Below are 16640 nucleotides of genomic sequence, written 5' to 3'. Positions count from 1 at the left end.
CGAGCAGCTGCTTACTTCTGCATTCGGATCCTTACTACCTGAATGCACATCCCTAATAATTAATGCTAATGTGGCCTTTTTTGTCAAGCATTACACAATGTAATTTGAATAAAAAGACACTGTTACAAACTTTAATTTCCCCACTCAGGGATTAATGCCACAAACTTTTTCTTGCCCTTTCTATTACTCTGCAACAAGATAGCCAAAATGTAGACAATATTTTCAATCTTATGAGAAATGAAAGTAGGAAAAAGATACACATACAGCACCATCTAAAGAAATACTACTACCTCACAGACATCCTTTAAGAAGGACATAGCATCTTGCAAATGCTCGTGAAGTTGCTGTTCAACCCGATTTTTCTGGCAAAGTCAAGATAGAACAAGAAGCAAAGCAAAGGTTAAGACTGATTAAAAAGGAGACGAGGAAACAGCTGACATGTATGTCAGCAAGAAATGTTAGTCAAGTTAATGCAGAAGTTTGTAGAGACAAGATTTCAACGCTAGAGAAGACAAACTCCATATACAAATGCAGAAGGGCTGGGCATAAATTCACTTCTATATCAAAGGACTCATCATTAAAGGGACAGTCAAGTCCAAAAAAAAAAACTTTCATGATTCAAATAGGGCATGTAATTTTAAACAACTTTCCAATTTACTTTTATCACCAATTTTGCTTTGTTCTCTTGGTATTCTTAGTTGAAAGCTAAGACTAGGAGGTTCATATGCTCATTTATTAGACCTTGAAAGCTGCCTCTAATCTAAATGCATTTTGACCGTTTTTTACCACTAGAGGGCATTAGTTCATGTGTTTCATATAGATAACATTGAGCTCATGCACATTAATTTACCGAGGAGTGAGAAATGATTGGCTAAAATGCAAGTCTGTCAAAAGAACTGAAATAAGGGGGCAGTCTGCAAAGGCTTAGATACAAGGTAATTACAGAGGTAAAAGGTGTATAATTATAAGTGTGTTGGTTATGCAAAACTGGGGAATGGGTAATTAAGGGATTAACTATATTTTAAAACAACAAAAATGCTGGTGTTGACTGTCCCTTTAATAATGATTTTTTCACAAGAAACACCAACAAGCCTGGCCAAGATTTCAGGTGTAAATTTAAGGCAAAAACAAAAACTATTAAACATTTAAATACACAGTTAAATTATCCCGGCATTAATGATTTCATATTAAAAACATATATGATTGAAAATATTTATATGACCTAGATATTTCAAAAATTGTGTTTTTTTATACTACACAAACTGTATAACACAGCACACTCATACAGTAGGATTTGCATAATCCACAAATGCACCATAAAAGGGCAATGCAACAGCACTTACTTGGAATTTCCATTTATCAGTATTTTTTTTTGTTGAGAAATTTCAAAGATTGCTTCTATTTCCCTGCACTGTATCATGTGACAACCATCAGCCAATTTTAGACTCATATGTATACACTGCAAACTCTTGCACATGCTCAGTAGGAGCTGGTGGCTCAGAAAGTGTGTATATATAAAGTGTGAGAACAAATTAATAATGGAAGTAAACTGAAAAGATGCTTACAATTGCATGCTCTATCTAAACCATGAACGTTTAAAGGGACTGTAAAGTCAAAATTAAACTTTCATGATTCAGACAGAAAATGCATTTTTAAACAACTTTCAAATGTACTTCAATGATCAAATTTGCTTTGTTCTCTTGGCATCCTTTGTTTGATAGATAATCTAGGTACACTGATAGGAGCTCAAGAGTGTGCATGTGTCTATAGCAGTGTTTGCAACTATGTACATTATAACAATGCTATAAACAATGTTACAAACACTGTTGCCAGGTGGCTAAAGACACGTGCATGCTCCTGAACTCTATCCTATTTAAGAAAGGATACCAAGAGAACTAACTCAATTTGATAATAGAAGTAAATTGGAAAGTTATTTATGACATTTTAATCTATCAAATCCATTTAAGTTTAATTTTGACTTTACTGTCCCTTTAATTTTGCCTTCAGTGCCCCTTTAAATGCTTGTGGTGTATAAAGATCAGAAGGGCTCTATTGCTGATCGCACAATTTTTAAAATTCTTTTTAAATCAGTGAACTATGAAAACTAAAACATGTAAAGGAAATACAAGACTAAATAAACTGCTGGCCATGCAATGGATGAACAATTACAAGAAATATGTACAATGTCTATGAAAGCTTAAGATGCTTCAAGATTTGTGGTCAGCTTTAAGTTGGAAAACTTATAAAACATGATAAGTCCTTTATACCTAGGGTTTGTGTTTAGAGACATATTATAATTGCAAACCACATAATTGATGCCCCTTTAGTAACAATCTGATAAAAATATGAACTGGTGATAAAAATTAGCTATGGGTTTATGGAAGGATACTGGACTCCCATAACTGCAATTTAACAGCAGCTGTCTTTCAAGCAGAGGTCTGACGCCCAACGAACAGATGGTGAGACACACCCTGTATGTTTTATATTGTTCAGTCAAACCAGACCATTTGCTTGCAAAGAATTTTCGGTAACATCATACGGTTGATTTCTTCGATGGACAGACAGTAATAAAAAAATAAAAATAGGATTTTTTAAAGCTTTGTTTTGTAAATGAAAACATTTTTAATTTCTCTTACCAGGGAGTGAAGAGAGTTTTCATAGCTTGGAGATGAAGGTGTTTGCCCTCCTTGTCTAGACCACTGGTTAGCACCTGTAAAAAATAAATAAATACTAACTTTTAATGAAATGCCAAAATTGCAAATGGAACCCGAGTTATTAACATTAAAGGGACATTTAAAGTACATAAAAGTAAGTTATTTTAAAATGTATTATACTCTTTTTTTGTGTGTTTGTTTTATTCCTCTGCTGCTTACTAAAATAATCTATTGTTTTAATTACCTGAGCCTGCATGCCAGTGCTCTTTAATAGGGCTGTTGGGAGTAAGCATTTGTCAGCCTAAGCCAGTGAGCGATTAACCCTTTATGATTAGATGTACACAAATATACACTTCTTGTCTATTTCTAAATCAATTCAAACCACTTCAATATAACTTTTTTATGCCTAGTAGATTTTTGTTTGGTTAAGTCAGTTTAAATGACAAGTAGACATGGTCAGTTTGGTAGAATTCAGATGAGAGCTATAACGGCCCACGTGATAATATCAAGGATTGAGAATCTGTGTTCACGGATAACAGCAGTAGGATCATACTTGTTAGTAAGGTACCATCTAAAATGAATTAATGTATACAAACATGTTATAAACTTTAACTTAAAAAGAAATCATATTTATGGAAAACAATATACTATTTTATTTTAATTAAAGTGAATGCTATTCCATTATACAGACTTAGCAATAAATTACCAGTTTTTATAATAGAGATGAAGTTCATTAACACACTGACAATGGTGATTTGTATTCCTTTAGGGCCAAGCAAATAACTCATTTTGCATTATTAGCACCATATGGGTCTCAGCATAATCACAACCAGAAAGAAGACATCCCCAAAATAGGTGCTCAGATGTATTTGTAATATGGTTACGGCACTAACTTGCTAATATACTCATTTAGTGTATCCCCTTTTATGAAGCTTTCAAATTGTCTGTGCACAGAACAAATCATAGTGTAACATGACAGTCAAAATAAAAGGAAATCAGACTTCTTTTAAATGGTGTTGCAAAAAGTTACGTAACCGAGTAATATCTCCTCTCAGCAAAGGAAAATAAATCAATGATTTATGTGCACGGTAACCACTTTCCATATAACCTCACCAACTGAATAATGCAGCAACAACATTAATAAATTATGGATACACCACAGAAAACCAGAAATGTACATCAAAGAAAAAGCCTATGGGTAACACAAACGTGTCTGGGAAAGGAAGAATTAATTTATTACAGATTCCTTGTTGAGTAACTCACAAAGTAATATAATTTACAGTTTCTAGCAAACCAAGGACAAAACATCCTCAATGCCCCCTGTAAACAAAATCTGAAAAAGCAAAAGCAGCGTCCAAATTTTCCAAACATGTCAAGAGTTATAGCTGCTCACATGTTTACGGAAATAAATCCATAAAAATATAAAAGCCCTTTGAAGTACATGACTTCAGTAAATCCTCTTATTAAAGGTGCACGGACAGCCCATAAAAAACAAAATGGTGTCCAGACTTTAAGTACTCAAAGCAAGACACATGACCCGAGTACAGTTAAATTCATCACACAGATTAAGCCTCTGATTAGCCCTAGCAGGGAAATAATTGACATCTGACAAGTTAGAGTTACCTAAAGTTTACATTAAACACTTCTTGTTTTTGGGGGGAAATTGTGTTTTGTCCCATGCTCCCTAAACAGGCCAAAAAGCAAAATTGCATAAAACCAGCCATTTTATTTGCAGGTTACTGAATGTACTTTTTGGGCTCTCTATGGAATGTGGGGCAAGCATAATTTTACACATAAACAAGAGGTGTTCTAAGGACTGAAGTAGAGGAAATGTGGATTTAAAATACTACAACTTAGACTTACACAACTGTAGTTAAAACCATAAGAAATTATTATTGCCAATAATCTTCTTTTCAATCCATGAAGACTTTTACATTAATCAGACTGAGTTATTTTATCCAAAATAAATAAATAAATAAAATAAAAATCTCTCCTCATTAATTTTGGTGACGGGGAAAACATTTTTGCTGGAGACAAAATAGATTACAGTTCCAGATCATGAAGTTCTAGTAAACGTGGTATCTGGAAATAATGCAAAGGGGTAGCAACAAAGGATATCTGTTTGACAGAACGATAGGGTATGGAGTGGGAGACTTTTGGAAAAAAAATGAATATTTTGTTGATCTAGATTAGCTTGTGATAAGTTAGTTTTAGAGCACTTGTAGCAGCAGCTGTTGCTGGCTGTCACTCACAGATCATTCCAGCTAAAAGGCCAACTTTATGATTTAGTGGCAATTCCCTATCAATAAATCACTCAGCATGCTGTATACACACAGACTTAATTAAATGTTTAGCAAACCACATTGCAAGGTGCATTTACGTGCGCTACTGCGTTACTCTGCATGTAAAACGCTAACCATTCCTATTTCAGGTCTAGAAAATACAAAGCAAATGTTGACCCTAATTAAATAAACAGCTGTAGCTTTGATAATGCATTTTAGCAAATATTAAATAGATGGCACAAAAAAATAAAAAGGACCATTAAAACACAGTAGATTAGCATAATCAATAAATGCATACTAAATAGGCAATGAAAAATACTTGGTTTGAATGTCACATGATTAGTAGATTTATTTTCCTTCCCACTGCATTATGCAACAGGCAATCAGAAAATGCATATACGTATTTTCTGTGACTCTTGCACATGCTCAGTAGCAGCTGGTGTCTCAAAGTGTGCATATAAAAAGAATATGCATATTTACATAATGTATGTGAATTGGAAAGTTGTTTCTATCTGAATAATGAAAGTTTAATTTTGGCTTCAGTGGTCCTTTAAAGAGACATTAAACCCAAAATTTGTCATTAATGATTCAGATAGAGAATACAATTTTAAACAACATCCCAATTTACTTCTATTATCTAATTTGCTTTATTCTATAGCTATCCTTTGTTGAAGAAAAAGCAATGCACATGGGTGAGCCAATCACAAGAGGCATCTATGTGCAGCCACCAATCAACAGCTACTGAGCCTATCTAGATATGCTTTTCAGCAAAGTATATCAAGAGAATTAAGTAAATTAGATAATAGAAGTAAATTAGAAAGATGTTTAAAATTGCATGCTCTTTCTAAATCATGAAAGAAAATTTTTGGATTTCATGTCCCTTTAAGGTGTAACTCTGGAAAACAAAGTATTCATTTTCACATTGATGAGAAATAAAAATATTGAAACTATGAATAAAAAGAAAGAAAAGAAAAAAGGCCACAAAACACTATGTGATGTAAGATAACTAGCTGGATCTGACTAGGAATTTTAGATTTAGAAATCCAAATGTATTTATTACTTTAAACGCTATAATAAAGAGAACTCTAGGAAAACCATATTATGTTGTAAGCCCCTTTAGCTATTGCTGACTAGAAGATGAATATTTAGCAATGTACTCGGTTATCGGTGTTCCAAATTTATAATAAAAACTAACAACACTTTCACATTGTAGCAAAGTGAAGTTTCAAGTTACAGCATCCTGTAACCAATTACAACTTCTTATTAAATTAAAACATTTTTGTCAATGGGGCTTTCAGAGTCCTGTCTGAGTGGAACAGCTGTTCATATTTTGCTAGACAGCTGAAGTGGGAGCACGGAGTAGCCAGCCGCACACAGTCTATTATTCATAAACAAGATAACTCTCATATTTACTACTTTTGTGCAGTTTCCAATGGTTATTAATATTTAAAATCTATGTATATACTGGAAAAATATAGCTGCTAGTAAGTAACGAGAGAGAGTGAGATAATCATTGCAGGAAATGTGTGAGTTTTATGTCAAATTATCAACACACACTAAAAGAAGATAAAAAAATGATATTCTTTTTTCTTTTTTCATACGTTTACGAGCTACATATAAAACAATAAATTACCAATGTGACTTCCAACATTACAATTTATTCCAATAAAAAATAAAAATAAATCAATAGTTGCAGTTTTTATGTTTAAAAATCAAAGCAAAACATTTGATTAAAAACATAACCAAAGGTAAAGAAGCTTTAAGATAAACCTTGTAGAAGATTGTAAGTGCAAAGTGTTTCATCTAGTACATGGTTTCTAACAGATACATTTAAACAAACTTGTAATAGACAGACACACCGAAGGAGAACAACATAACTACCTGGCAGAGGTGAAGGTGATCCAACAGGAGTTGAAGGATTTGAAGGAAAACTACTGCTGGTGTGGTCAGGGGAATAAATCTAAAACAAATGAAAAATACAGTATGTAGTGATAGATCTGTTAATTACAAAATAAGCTAACCATATTTAAAAATCACAATTATAATGGATAACTATAACTATATATATATATATATATATATATATATATATATATATATATATATAACATGCTTGGTGTATATATAGTGTATTATGCACTGTTTATGCACAGTACCCCAGTGTACCATGCTCTCATCTTCCTTCATTAGATTGGTTGCACTTGTATGATTTTGCACTGTGCTGTGTAACAACATCTTGACAACTTAGCCTGTATTGAGTCTTTACATAGATGTTGTCATTGTGCTGTAAATATCTATATTTGCATTGGCTACATGTAATTCATTATATAAATCATATACCAAAAACAAAATATACTAATAGAAAAATAAAACATGTCTAAAACAAATATTGTTTCATCACTTCTTGCAACTGATCTGTATTTTTATAAACAAATGTTTATTTATCCGTTAAAACAGTTTTGCCTATTGCTAAATTATATCTATGTTTAAACAAAATATTATATGGCTTAACAAATAAACTATATTTAACAGAAAAAAGGTACAAATGTTTACAAATAACATTTACCATTAACATAAAAAGTTATCACGGTATATTTAAATAGCATTTGCAGGACAAAAAGCCGCTCTCTCTCATTTTGCATTCAGTTCATGATGTTTGCGGCGTTAAATGATCAATATGAATAATTCTTATACCTTCTGCTAGGTCTAAATGGTAACATGCCTCATTTTCTAGTAACAAATAAGATGACTCCTCCTATCAGTCATGGTCCGTTCCTGTCAGCGGGGTGCCAATATGCCCAAACTATTGAAAAGGGACAGAGACAAAGGCGGCACAATAGAAAGCCCACAGAGCCAGACCATGGAACTGTTAGACCAATTTTTTAAACACTGCAGTGTACATTTCAGTTAAGCTTTGTTATGCTAATGTTATAGAGTCTCAAAGCTACAATGAAACTTAATTCAGTAGTTGCGTTTTAAAGTCAACTTCCCTGATTTTTTTTATTCCCTTTGTACTGGTAACCACTAGCCGCTTGGCAAACCAGAAAACAGACATTTCATTAAGTTTAAAACATAAGCTGGTGATATAATCAACAAAGTTAAATAGCACGCCTATTTTGCCTCCTCTAAATTACAGCTACAATGTTTTGATTTGGCATTAGACAAAGAAATAAACCAGATGTTCCTTCTTTCATATAACTCTCCATGGGCACAATCTTAAAGGGTTATTATTTGGCAAACGTTCAGGAAAACACATTAGAAATTGTACAAATACCCAGATTTTCTTTCCTTTCCATCTACACTAGTTCATTATCCAAACTAATGCATAATCCACTGGGCTTTGGGAACTTTGTGTAAATACTTTCATGTACAATTCTCTTTCTTGGCTACCCTGAGATTAAGAGCACAATTATCCAGGCTTAAACCTAAAATAAAAGAACCTTTGCAAATCTATTATCTGGCCTTACATGTTTAATCACATAGTGTTCTGTATACTCTAATACCTAAAATGCAGAAGAAATACTGCATCTTCTGATCTTTTACATGTGAAAGATCTTTATGAAATGTGTTGTAAAGCACTGTTAAAAAATAAGCATTGCTTCTTGTACAATTTAATTTCACTTGAAGATTTTCCATTCTAATTTTGAATAATAACAAAGCCATTTACAAATGGCACAAAAAAAAACCTTTCCGGACATATAAAATCTGCTAGACTTTTCACCAAATGACTTTCTACAACAGCGCAGTTAATTTTACATAAAGAACTGAAAACAATTGAGTTAGAGATAGAGATTTGAAGTGTGCAGTCTATGGCATCCATTCATACAGCAGATGGAATGCATCTCCATTGGAAATGACAGAAGTGATTTATGGAATGACCTGGCTGCTCCTACCAAGCAACAACATAGGATGACAGAACTAAGTTACCATGACAACCGAAGCCCACCCAGCACATAGATTAAACATCTATGGCTTGGCTTTTACTGTACACAATTTGGAACTGTTTTTAAACAAATCATGTTTACACAAAATGAGAAAATATACACATAAGAAATTCAGTTGCTTAAAGTCATGTAACATATCCCCTAAAAATACAAGATCTGGTCAAGATAAGCATTATATGTACTAAAGACACAGCTGAAATATAAATAAGTAAAAAAAATACTATTTGATCATTGAGAAATATTACAGAAATGCTCTCAGTAACCCTTACAGAGCAAATACAGGGGGTGCAGAATTATTAGGCAAATGAGTATTTTGACCACATCATCCTCTTTATGCATGTTGTCTTACTCCAAGCTGTATAGGCTCGAAAGCCTACTACCAATTAAGCATATTAGGTGATGTGCATCTCTGTAATGAGAAGGGGTGTGGTCTAATGACATCAACACCCTATATCAGGTGTGCATAATTATTAGGCAACTTCCTTTCCTTTGGCAAAATGGGTCAAAAGAAGGACTTGACAGGCTCAGAAAAGTAAAAAATAGTGAGATATCTTGCAGAGGGATGCAGCACTCTTAAAATTGCAAAGCTTCTGAAGCGTGATCATCGAACAATCAAGCGTTTCATTCAAAATAGTCAACAGGGTCGCAAGAAGTGTGTGGAAAAACCAAGGCGCAAAATAACTGCCCATGAAAGTCAAGCGTGCAGCTGCCAAGATGCCACTTGCCACCAGTTTGGCCATATTTCAGAGCTGCAACATCACTGGAGTGCCCAAAAGCACAAGGTGTGCAATACTCAGAGACATGGCCAAGGTAAGAAAGGCTGAAAGACGACCACCACTGAACAAGACACACAAGCTGAAACGTCAAGACTGGGCCAAGAAATATCTCAAGACTGATTTTTCTAAGGTTTTATGGACTGATGAAATGAGAGTGAGTCTTGATGGGCCAGATGGATGGGCCCGTGGCTGGATTGGTAAAGGGCAGAGAGCTCCAGTCCGACTCAGATGCCAGCAAGGTGGAGGTGGAGTACTGGTTTTAGCTGGTATCATCAAAGATGAGCTTGTGGGGCCATTTCGGGTTGAGGATGGAGTCAAGCTCAACTCCCAGTCCTACTGCCAGTTTCTGGAAGACACCTTCTTCAAGCAGTGGTACAGGAAGAAGTCTGCATCCTTCAAGAAAAACATGATTTTCATGCAGGACAATGCTCCATCACACGCGTCCAAGTACTCCACAGCGTGGCTGGCAAGAAAGGGTATAAAAGAAGAAAATATAATGACATGGCCTCCTTGTTCACCTGATCTGAACCCCATTGAGAACCTGTGGTCCATCATCAAATGTGAGATTTACAAGGAGGGAAAACAGTACACCTCTCTGAACAGTGTCTGGGAGGCTGTGGTTGCTGCTGCACGCAATGTTGATGGTGAACAGATCAAAACACTGACAGAATCCATGGATGGCAGGCTTTTGAGTGTCCTTGCAAAGAAAGGTGGCTATATTGGTCACTGACTTGTTTTTGTTTTGTTTTTGAATGTCAGAAATGTATATTTGTGAATGTTGAGATGTTATATTGGTTTCACTGGTAAAAATAAATAATTGAAATGGGTATATATTTGTTTTTTGTTAAGTTGCCTAATAATTATGCACAGTAATAGTCACCTGCACACACAGATATCCCCCTAAAATATCTATAACTAAAAACAAACTAAAAACTACTTCCAAAACTATTCAGCTTTGATATTAATGAGTTTTTTGGGTTCATTGAGAACATGGTTGTTGTTCAATAATAAAATTAATCCTCAAAAATACAACTTGCCTAATAATTCTGCACTCCCTGTAGTGTTGCACTATACTAAAACTATTTTGATTGAGTAGTATGTAAGGAAAAAATACCATTTTGATATTTATAGTTAAATAAAATGACCAACCAACAAGAGTATATTATACATTTTATAAATGGATATTGTGTTTTCAAGCTCCAGACATAAATCCTTTCTCCAAGATAAACAGCTGTTTCCTTTAGAATGTCAGGCTTCACTTCATAAACTGACCAAACATCAGCAGCAGAGATTTCTGGAGAGCTACATTCTTATATGCAAATGAACGTTTGCTTCTGTAAGCAACCATATGAGAATACCAACAGTTCTAGAGCCACTGTTCATCTATACTTACAGATGCCAAAGCTTTCCCAAGTGCATCCCCTGTCTGTGAGCTCCCAGCTCCATTTCCTCTACTTCCTGCACCTATTAAAAAAAAAAAAAAGCAGCACACAAAATGAAACCATGCTTACTTAAAGGGATATTAAACTTTACCACGTTTTATCAAATGTATGAAAGAGCACTACTTACACATTTTGTTTTCATTAAAAAAGTCAAAAGCGTATTAAAAAGACATTAAACACTGCAGTTTTTTTTGTATGAGTACACCCTGTAACCAGCAAATGCTGCATTTTGAAAAACTAGGTTACAGAATTTGCTTTTTCTCGTCTCTAGGGAGTGTGGAACAAATTAATTTTTTTTTTCTTTTTAACAAAAAGGATTTAATATGCTTTAAAGTATTTTTAATATTAGGCGCAACATATGTTAGCAATTAAGAACTGAATTGCAAAATATATGCATAAAAATAACAACATTAAAAGCTTTTTAAACGGTCACTATATTAACAATCTCTAAAAAATAATAATAATAAAATAATACATCTTTTGCTAACATACTACCTGAAAACTCTAGTGAGTATGTTTATATTATGTCCTGTACTTGTTGTCAATTAGGGACTGCTGCAAATAAGTTTAAAGAAAATAAGTTTGAAGGGCTGTAATTTGTTAAAGCATGTCATTTTAAGAGCATTGACCCTGCACTACTGTGTGTTTAACCCCCACAAAGGGGTTAAGCACACACAAGAATTACAGCTTGGGAGCCACAGAACACTGCTGGTCCTGTGTGCAAACTGTTACTGATCCAATCATCAGAGATATTTGGAGGACTCAGTACATTTGCGGGGGTTAAACACACAGTAGTACAGGGTCAATACTCTAAAAATGTCATGCTCTTACAAATAAGCGAATATAATCTTTTGACTATTATGACGGTTTAAAAGGGGCTTAAACACTAAATAAATGCTAGATAGAATGATGCATTCAAAGAATAGATTAGTCTGTGAAAAACATGTAGATGTATTTTTAAAGTTTCATTAGCTGTTTAAATATTGACAAAAAGTGTAAAATTTTAGTGTCTATAAAACAATGGGAGCTGCCATGTTGTAACTTAGGTCACCTTCTCTGCTATGGCAACTTAGGGACAATTATAAATAGGCCAATGTGCAGCCAATGGCTGTGTAGAATATAACAGGAACTACAAAGATCACAATTTCAGAATTAAATTACAGGAAAAGTGGACACAATAAATAATGAAAGTATATTGTAGAGTTTTTCTTATATAGGATCCATCATTTTATATTACTATTTTAAGGTTTAATGTCCCTTTAAGCATGTTAAAAGGACATGCAGATCATGTATTGCACCTATCAGAATACATTTTAAAATGTCATACAAGTTTGTTGTTTTTTTTCTAAAAGCGATTGTTGATGTACTGAGTTTTTTTGTTTGCTTTTATTTTCTTGTGAGGTATGTGATAGTCTACCAGTAAAGCATCCGAAGCTCTGAAAATCCATCAGTAAGCAATCAGTTCTCAAGGACATGCACTCTCTGTTCACTTAAAAAATACCAACACCAAGATTAGGAACATTAATTGCCAAGACACAATATAAAGTATGATGTTTTATTCTTGCACTAAACATATCTGTTCTAGTATTCAATCTTACCATAATTAGATACTATTTATTCAATCAAACCAACGTTTTGTTCTTACCTGTATTAAAACACAACTGGCACATACTTGTTTACAGGTTTAGCTGGGATTGAGAGGCTTTGTAACTTGGTGATTACTCTCTGTAAACACCTGACCTTCAGTTCTTACCCTCTCACTTTCAAAAGTTATTTATTTTACTTAACCCTTTCCAGCCCGGACTTATTTGTCTACATTGGAACAAAGTTCTGATGTAAACAAATAAGTTAAAAAGTAAAACCACGAATGAACGATCGCGTGATTTCAATAATTGGATTGTGTCTGGGGGGAGTGCCTATGACGCTAGGCACTCCCTCCAGCCCGTGATCCCATTCAGGGAGCACCTTTGGCTTAAGTACAGCAAAATGGCTAGGACGTTCTATGCTGTCCTTACAGCGGGAAGGGGTTAAACTGTATTTGGGATGAACAAATTTTAATCGATACCTTAATATTTTCAGAGTTGTGGGGTGAGGTCTCGAATTAAAAAAAAAAGAAGATATAAAATGAAGTTAGCTGCGAATTAAGGTCTCCAGATGAAAACCTTACCTAAAAGATTGTCGGATCCATTTATGGGAGGAGTGTGAGAAGCAGCTCCATAGGAGGAACTTGTTGTGCTACCTCGATGGAAGCTGGACATTGGAGGAAGACTTGCATTTATATCTGTAGGCGAAACTGGGTGTGGAGGATAGTTCTAAAGAGAATAAAGTAAATATTACTTACTACTGAATTACCACAATGAATGTGGTAAGATTTAATTTAAGGAGGATGGGTCACAAACTGGCAGCAATGACACCAACATCATCTACAGAGCTTTATGCTACTTTATGGAAATATTTTAAAAAAAACTGTGTATACATGGATGGAGGAGGTGTACACGTGGGTGGAGGTGTATACGTGGGTGGAGGTGTATACGTGGATGAAGGACTGGTAGATAACACAATCAAAGAGACACAATGCAAGTAATATAAGCTGTAAATCATCTCTTACCAAGCGGTCATGTAGACTGCCATAGCTGCCAGACTGAGACATGTGAGCAGATGAGCTGCCCAACATTCCACCAAGTCCAGGCTGGCTTATCCCATTGGCTGAATTCCAAATCTCTGAGGCGTTATGAGACCCATCTATGAAACAAATTAAACATTTTTCATGGTTTATTAATTTTAATAAGGGAAATATATATAACTAAAATTTCAAAGTTGACAATAAAAATCTAAAATGTTTAAATTATACAAAATCACCATTTTTTTTAATTTTTGACATTTTAAAATACATGATAAGAGCAAAATAGAGAAACTAGGTCACTCAAAAAAATAAATGTATTGCAAAACTAATGGTACATTTTTAAGGAAAAATAAAAAATGTAAAAGAAAGACAAACTGGCATTTCCCAGGTACTTGACATTGCCAGCTATTCACGGTTAATAAATACTGCACAAAAGTATGGATGTTCTTACTCTTGGTATAGTTGTTGAAACTTAGCTCCTTTTCATGAAAGCATACCTAGAGAGGGTTCAAGAGTGTGCACGTCTTAAAGGGACACTCAAGTCAAAATTAAACATTCATGATTCAGATAGAGCAGCAATTTTAAACAACTTTCCAATTTACTTTCATTAAAAACAATTGCACAGTCTTGAAGTTCAGACTAAGTGCTATTGCTTTGTCTTTTTATCATGTATTTGCCGATTGTGCAAATCTATTGTATTTACTGGTCCTTTAAGCACTATATGGAGCAACGTTTGCACCAATTTATAACATTGTTGCAAGTATTGAGAAAAGGATCTACATTTCAACAAAAGGTTACGAAATAAATAAGTAAATAAATAAATGAGAAAAATTTAAGTTATTGGTATACTGCAAACTGTTTTTTTGTTTGTTTTTTAATTGCATGTAAAAATGTAATTCATGAAATCTAATTTGACTTTCAAGTACCTTTAATATATTTATAATATCTCTGTTTCACTTAAATTCTTCAAACAAATAGTAGTGTAGCTGGAATGAGAATGGAATATTCATTTGCAAATGGATCAGCTTCAAACCAGGATACATTTCTTTAATACCCAGGAAAGAATTCTGGCAAACCAATTTCTGTAAACTACTATTATTACAACACATACACAAAGAATTATAACAAAATAAAAACATAAATTATGCTTACCTGATAATTTTATTTCCATCTGTGGGAGGAGAGTCCACCGCTTCATTCATTACTATTGGGAATTAAGAACCTGGCCACCAGGAGGAGACAAAGACACCCAGCCAAAGGCTTAAATACCTCCCCCACTTCCCTCATACCCCAGTCATTCGGCTGAGGGAACAAGGAACAGTAGGAGAATTATCAGGGTATAAATGGTGCCAGAAGAACAAAAATAAATTTAGGTCTGCCCACCGGAGAAACAGGCTGGAGCCGTGGACTGTACTCCCACAGATGGGAATGAAATGATCAGGTAAGCATAATTTATGTTTTCCATCTTAATGGGAGGAGAGTACACAGATTCATTCATTACATGTGGGAAACAAATACCCAAGCTCCAGAGGACACTGAATGAAAAAAACGGGAGGGCAAAAGGAGGCAGACCCTGAACTGAGGGCACCACAGCCTGCAAAACCTTTCTCCTAAAAGCCGCTTCCGCCGAAGCAAAGACCGCTGTCCCTCCTGTAACGAAAGGCAAAAAATGACTGGGAGATGAGGGAAGTGGGGGAGGTATTTAAGCATTTGGCTGGGGTGTCTTTGCCTCCTCCTGGTGGCTAGGTTCTTAATTCCCACACGTAATGAATGAAGCCGTGGACTCTCCTCCCATTAAGATGGAAATCATTATTGATAAAGGCAGTAGGCTATGGTCATATCTTAGGCTGTTTGTGTGCAATTAAAGCAGAGATGTGAACCACTGTTCTAGTGCAGCGGTCGCCAACCAGTGGTCCGTGGACCACTGGTGGTCCACGAGAAGATGTTGGTGGTCCCTGACACCATCAAGCAGGAATTAATCTTCTCTGATGGTGTCACCCTCATCGCGCCGCAACTCCCCACTGGACAATAGGTTAAACCGGAGGAGGAATTAAATTACAATCTCCCAACGCACGTTGCATAGTACTGCGCAACTTGTGTAGCTAGATTGTATATTTAACTTCTCCTGCCCGGTGCTCTGTTCAGAGAGGTTAATATAGTCTTGGCTTGAAATAGTGGAATTATAGTATTTATTTTCTTCCCTTTACCTGTCTCTTTGTAGTAGTTTTCCTAATTCCTTCAGATGGACTTACATCACTGTTTGTCTTCCTCCCCTACATTTTTTTTATTAAATATTAATTATTTTTCATTCTAATAATTTTCCAGCACATAAATCCATTCCACCTGAATTCCATTAATTGCCATCCAGCATATCCGCCATATCCCACCAGTATTATAGTAATTGCCAGTAACATCAGTCGTGCTTAGCTCACATCCATATTGAGAGCTTTCTGATATAAACTTAATTTATGACTCCTGTAACGGCACCCCCAAGCATAAAAGGGTTAAACCGCCGTTTAGTAGATCTTCCCTTTCAGAGGCACAGCATACAGTAAATTTCCCCTCTCCCTCCCCCCAAGCATGAGTCAAAGCTCCATGGTGAGGGTCAAACAGATATCAGCAAGAGCTGTGGATTTATTGTTCTTAAATACACATTTTTACACATTAGTACCACCCAGAGGGTTTTGTAAAACAACCAATAAACACATACAATACTCTCAGACACTCCAACACAGAATCCTCCCCTCTGTCTGTGATACAATTACCTTACACAATGGTTGATACAATTACCTTAGACAATGGTTGATACAATTACCTTACACAATGGTTGATACAGTTACCTTACACAATGGTTGATACAGTTACCTTACACAATGGTTGATACAGTTACCTTACACAATGGTTGATACAATTACCTTA

General features: G+C 35.0%; 1 protein-coding gene across 5 annotated transcripts in view; it reads right to left on the bottom strand.

The window, feature by feature from the left end:
* TCF12 (transcription factor 12) overlaps nt 1–16640 on the bottom strand; it is a 954287-nt gene that overhangs the window by 41338 nt on the left and 896309 nt on the right. For all 5 annotated transcript variants that reach the window (XM_053717513.1, XM_053717514.1, XM_053717515.1 and 2 more), the window contains 5 exons: nt 13707–13840; nt 13266–13410; nt 11050–11120; nt 6818–6896; nt 2637–2710 (listed from right to left, as the gene is read on the bottom strand). In XM_053717513.1, the coding sequence (XP_053573488.1) occupies nt 2637–2710; nt 6818–6896; nt 11050–11120; nt 13266–13410; nt 13707–13840 (503 nt within the window). The remainder of the gene's footprint in view (nt 1–2636; nt 2711–6817; nt 6897–11049; nt 11121–13265; nt 13411–13706; nt 13841–16640) is intronic.

This window comes from Bombina bombina, chromosome 6 (genome assembly GCF_027579735.1).
Source record: "Bombina bombina isolate aBomBom1 chromosome 6, aBomBom1.pri, whole genome shotgun sequence".
Lineage (NCBI taxonomy): Eukaryota > Metazoa > Chordata > Amphibia > Anura > Bombinatoridae > Bombina > Bombina bombina.
The sequence above is the reverse complement of the archived record's forward strand: the minus strand, read 5'-3'. Positions and strand labels throughout refer to the sequence as shown.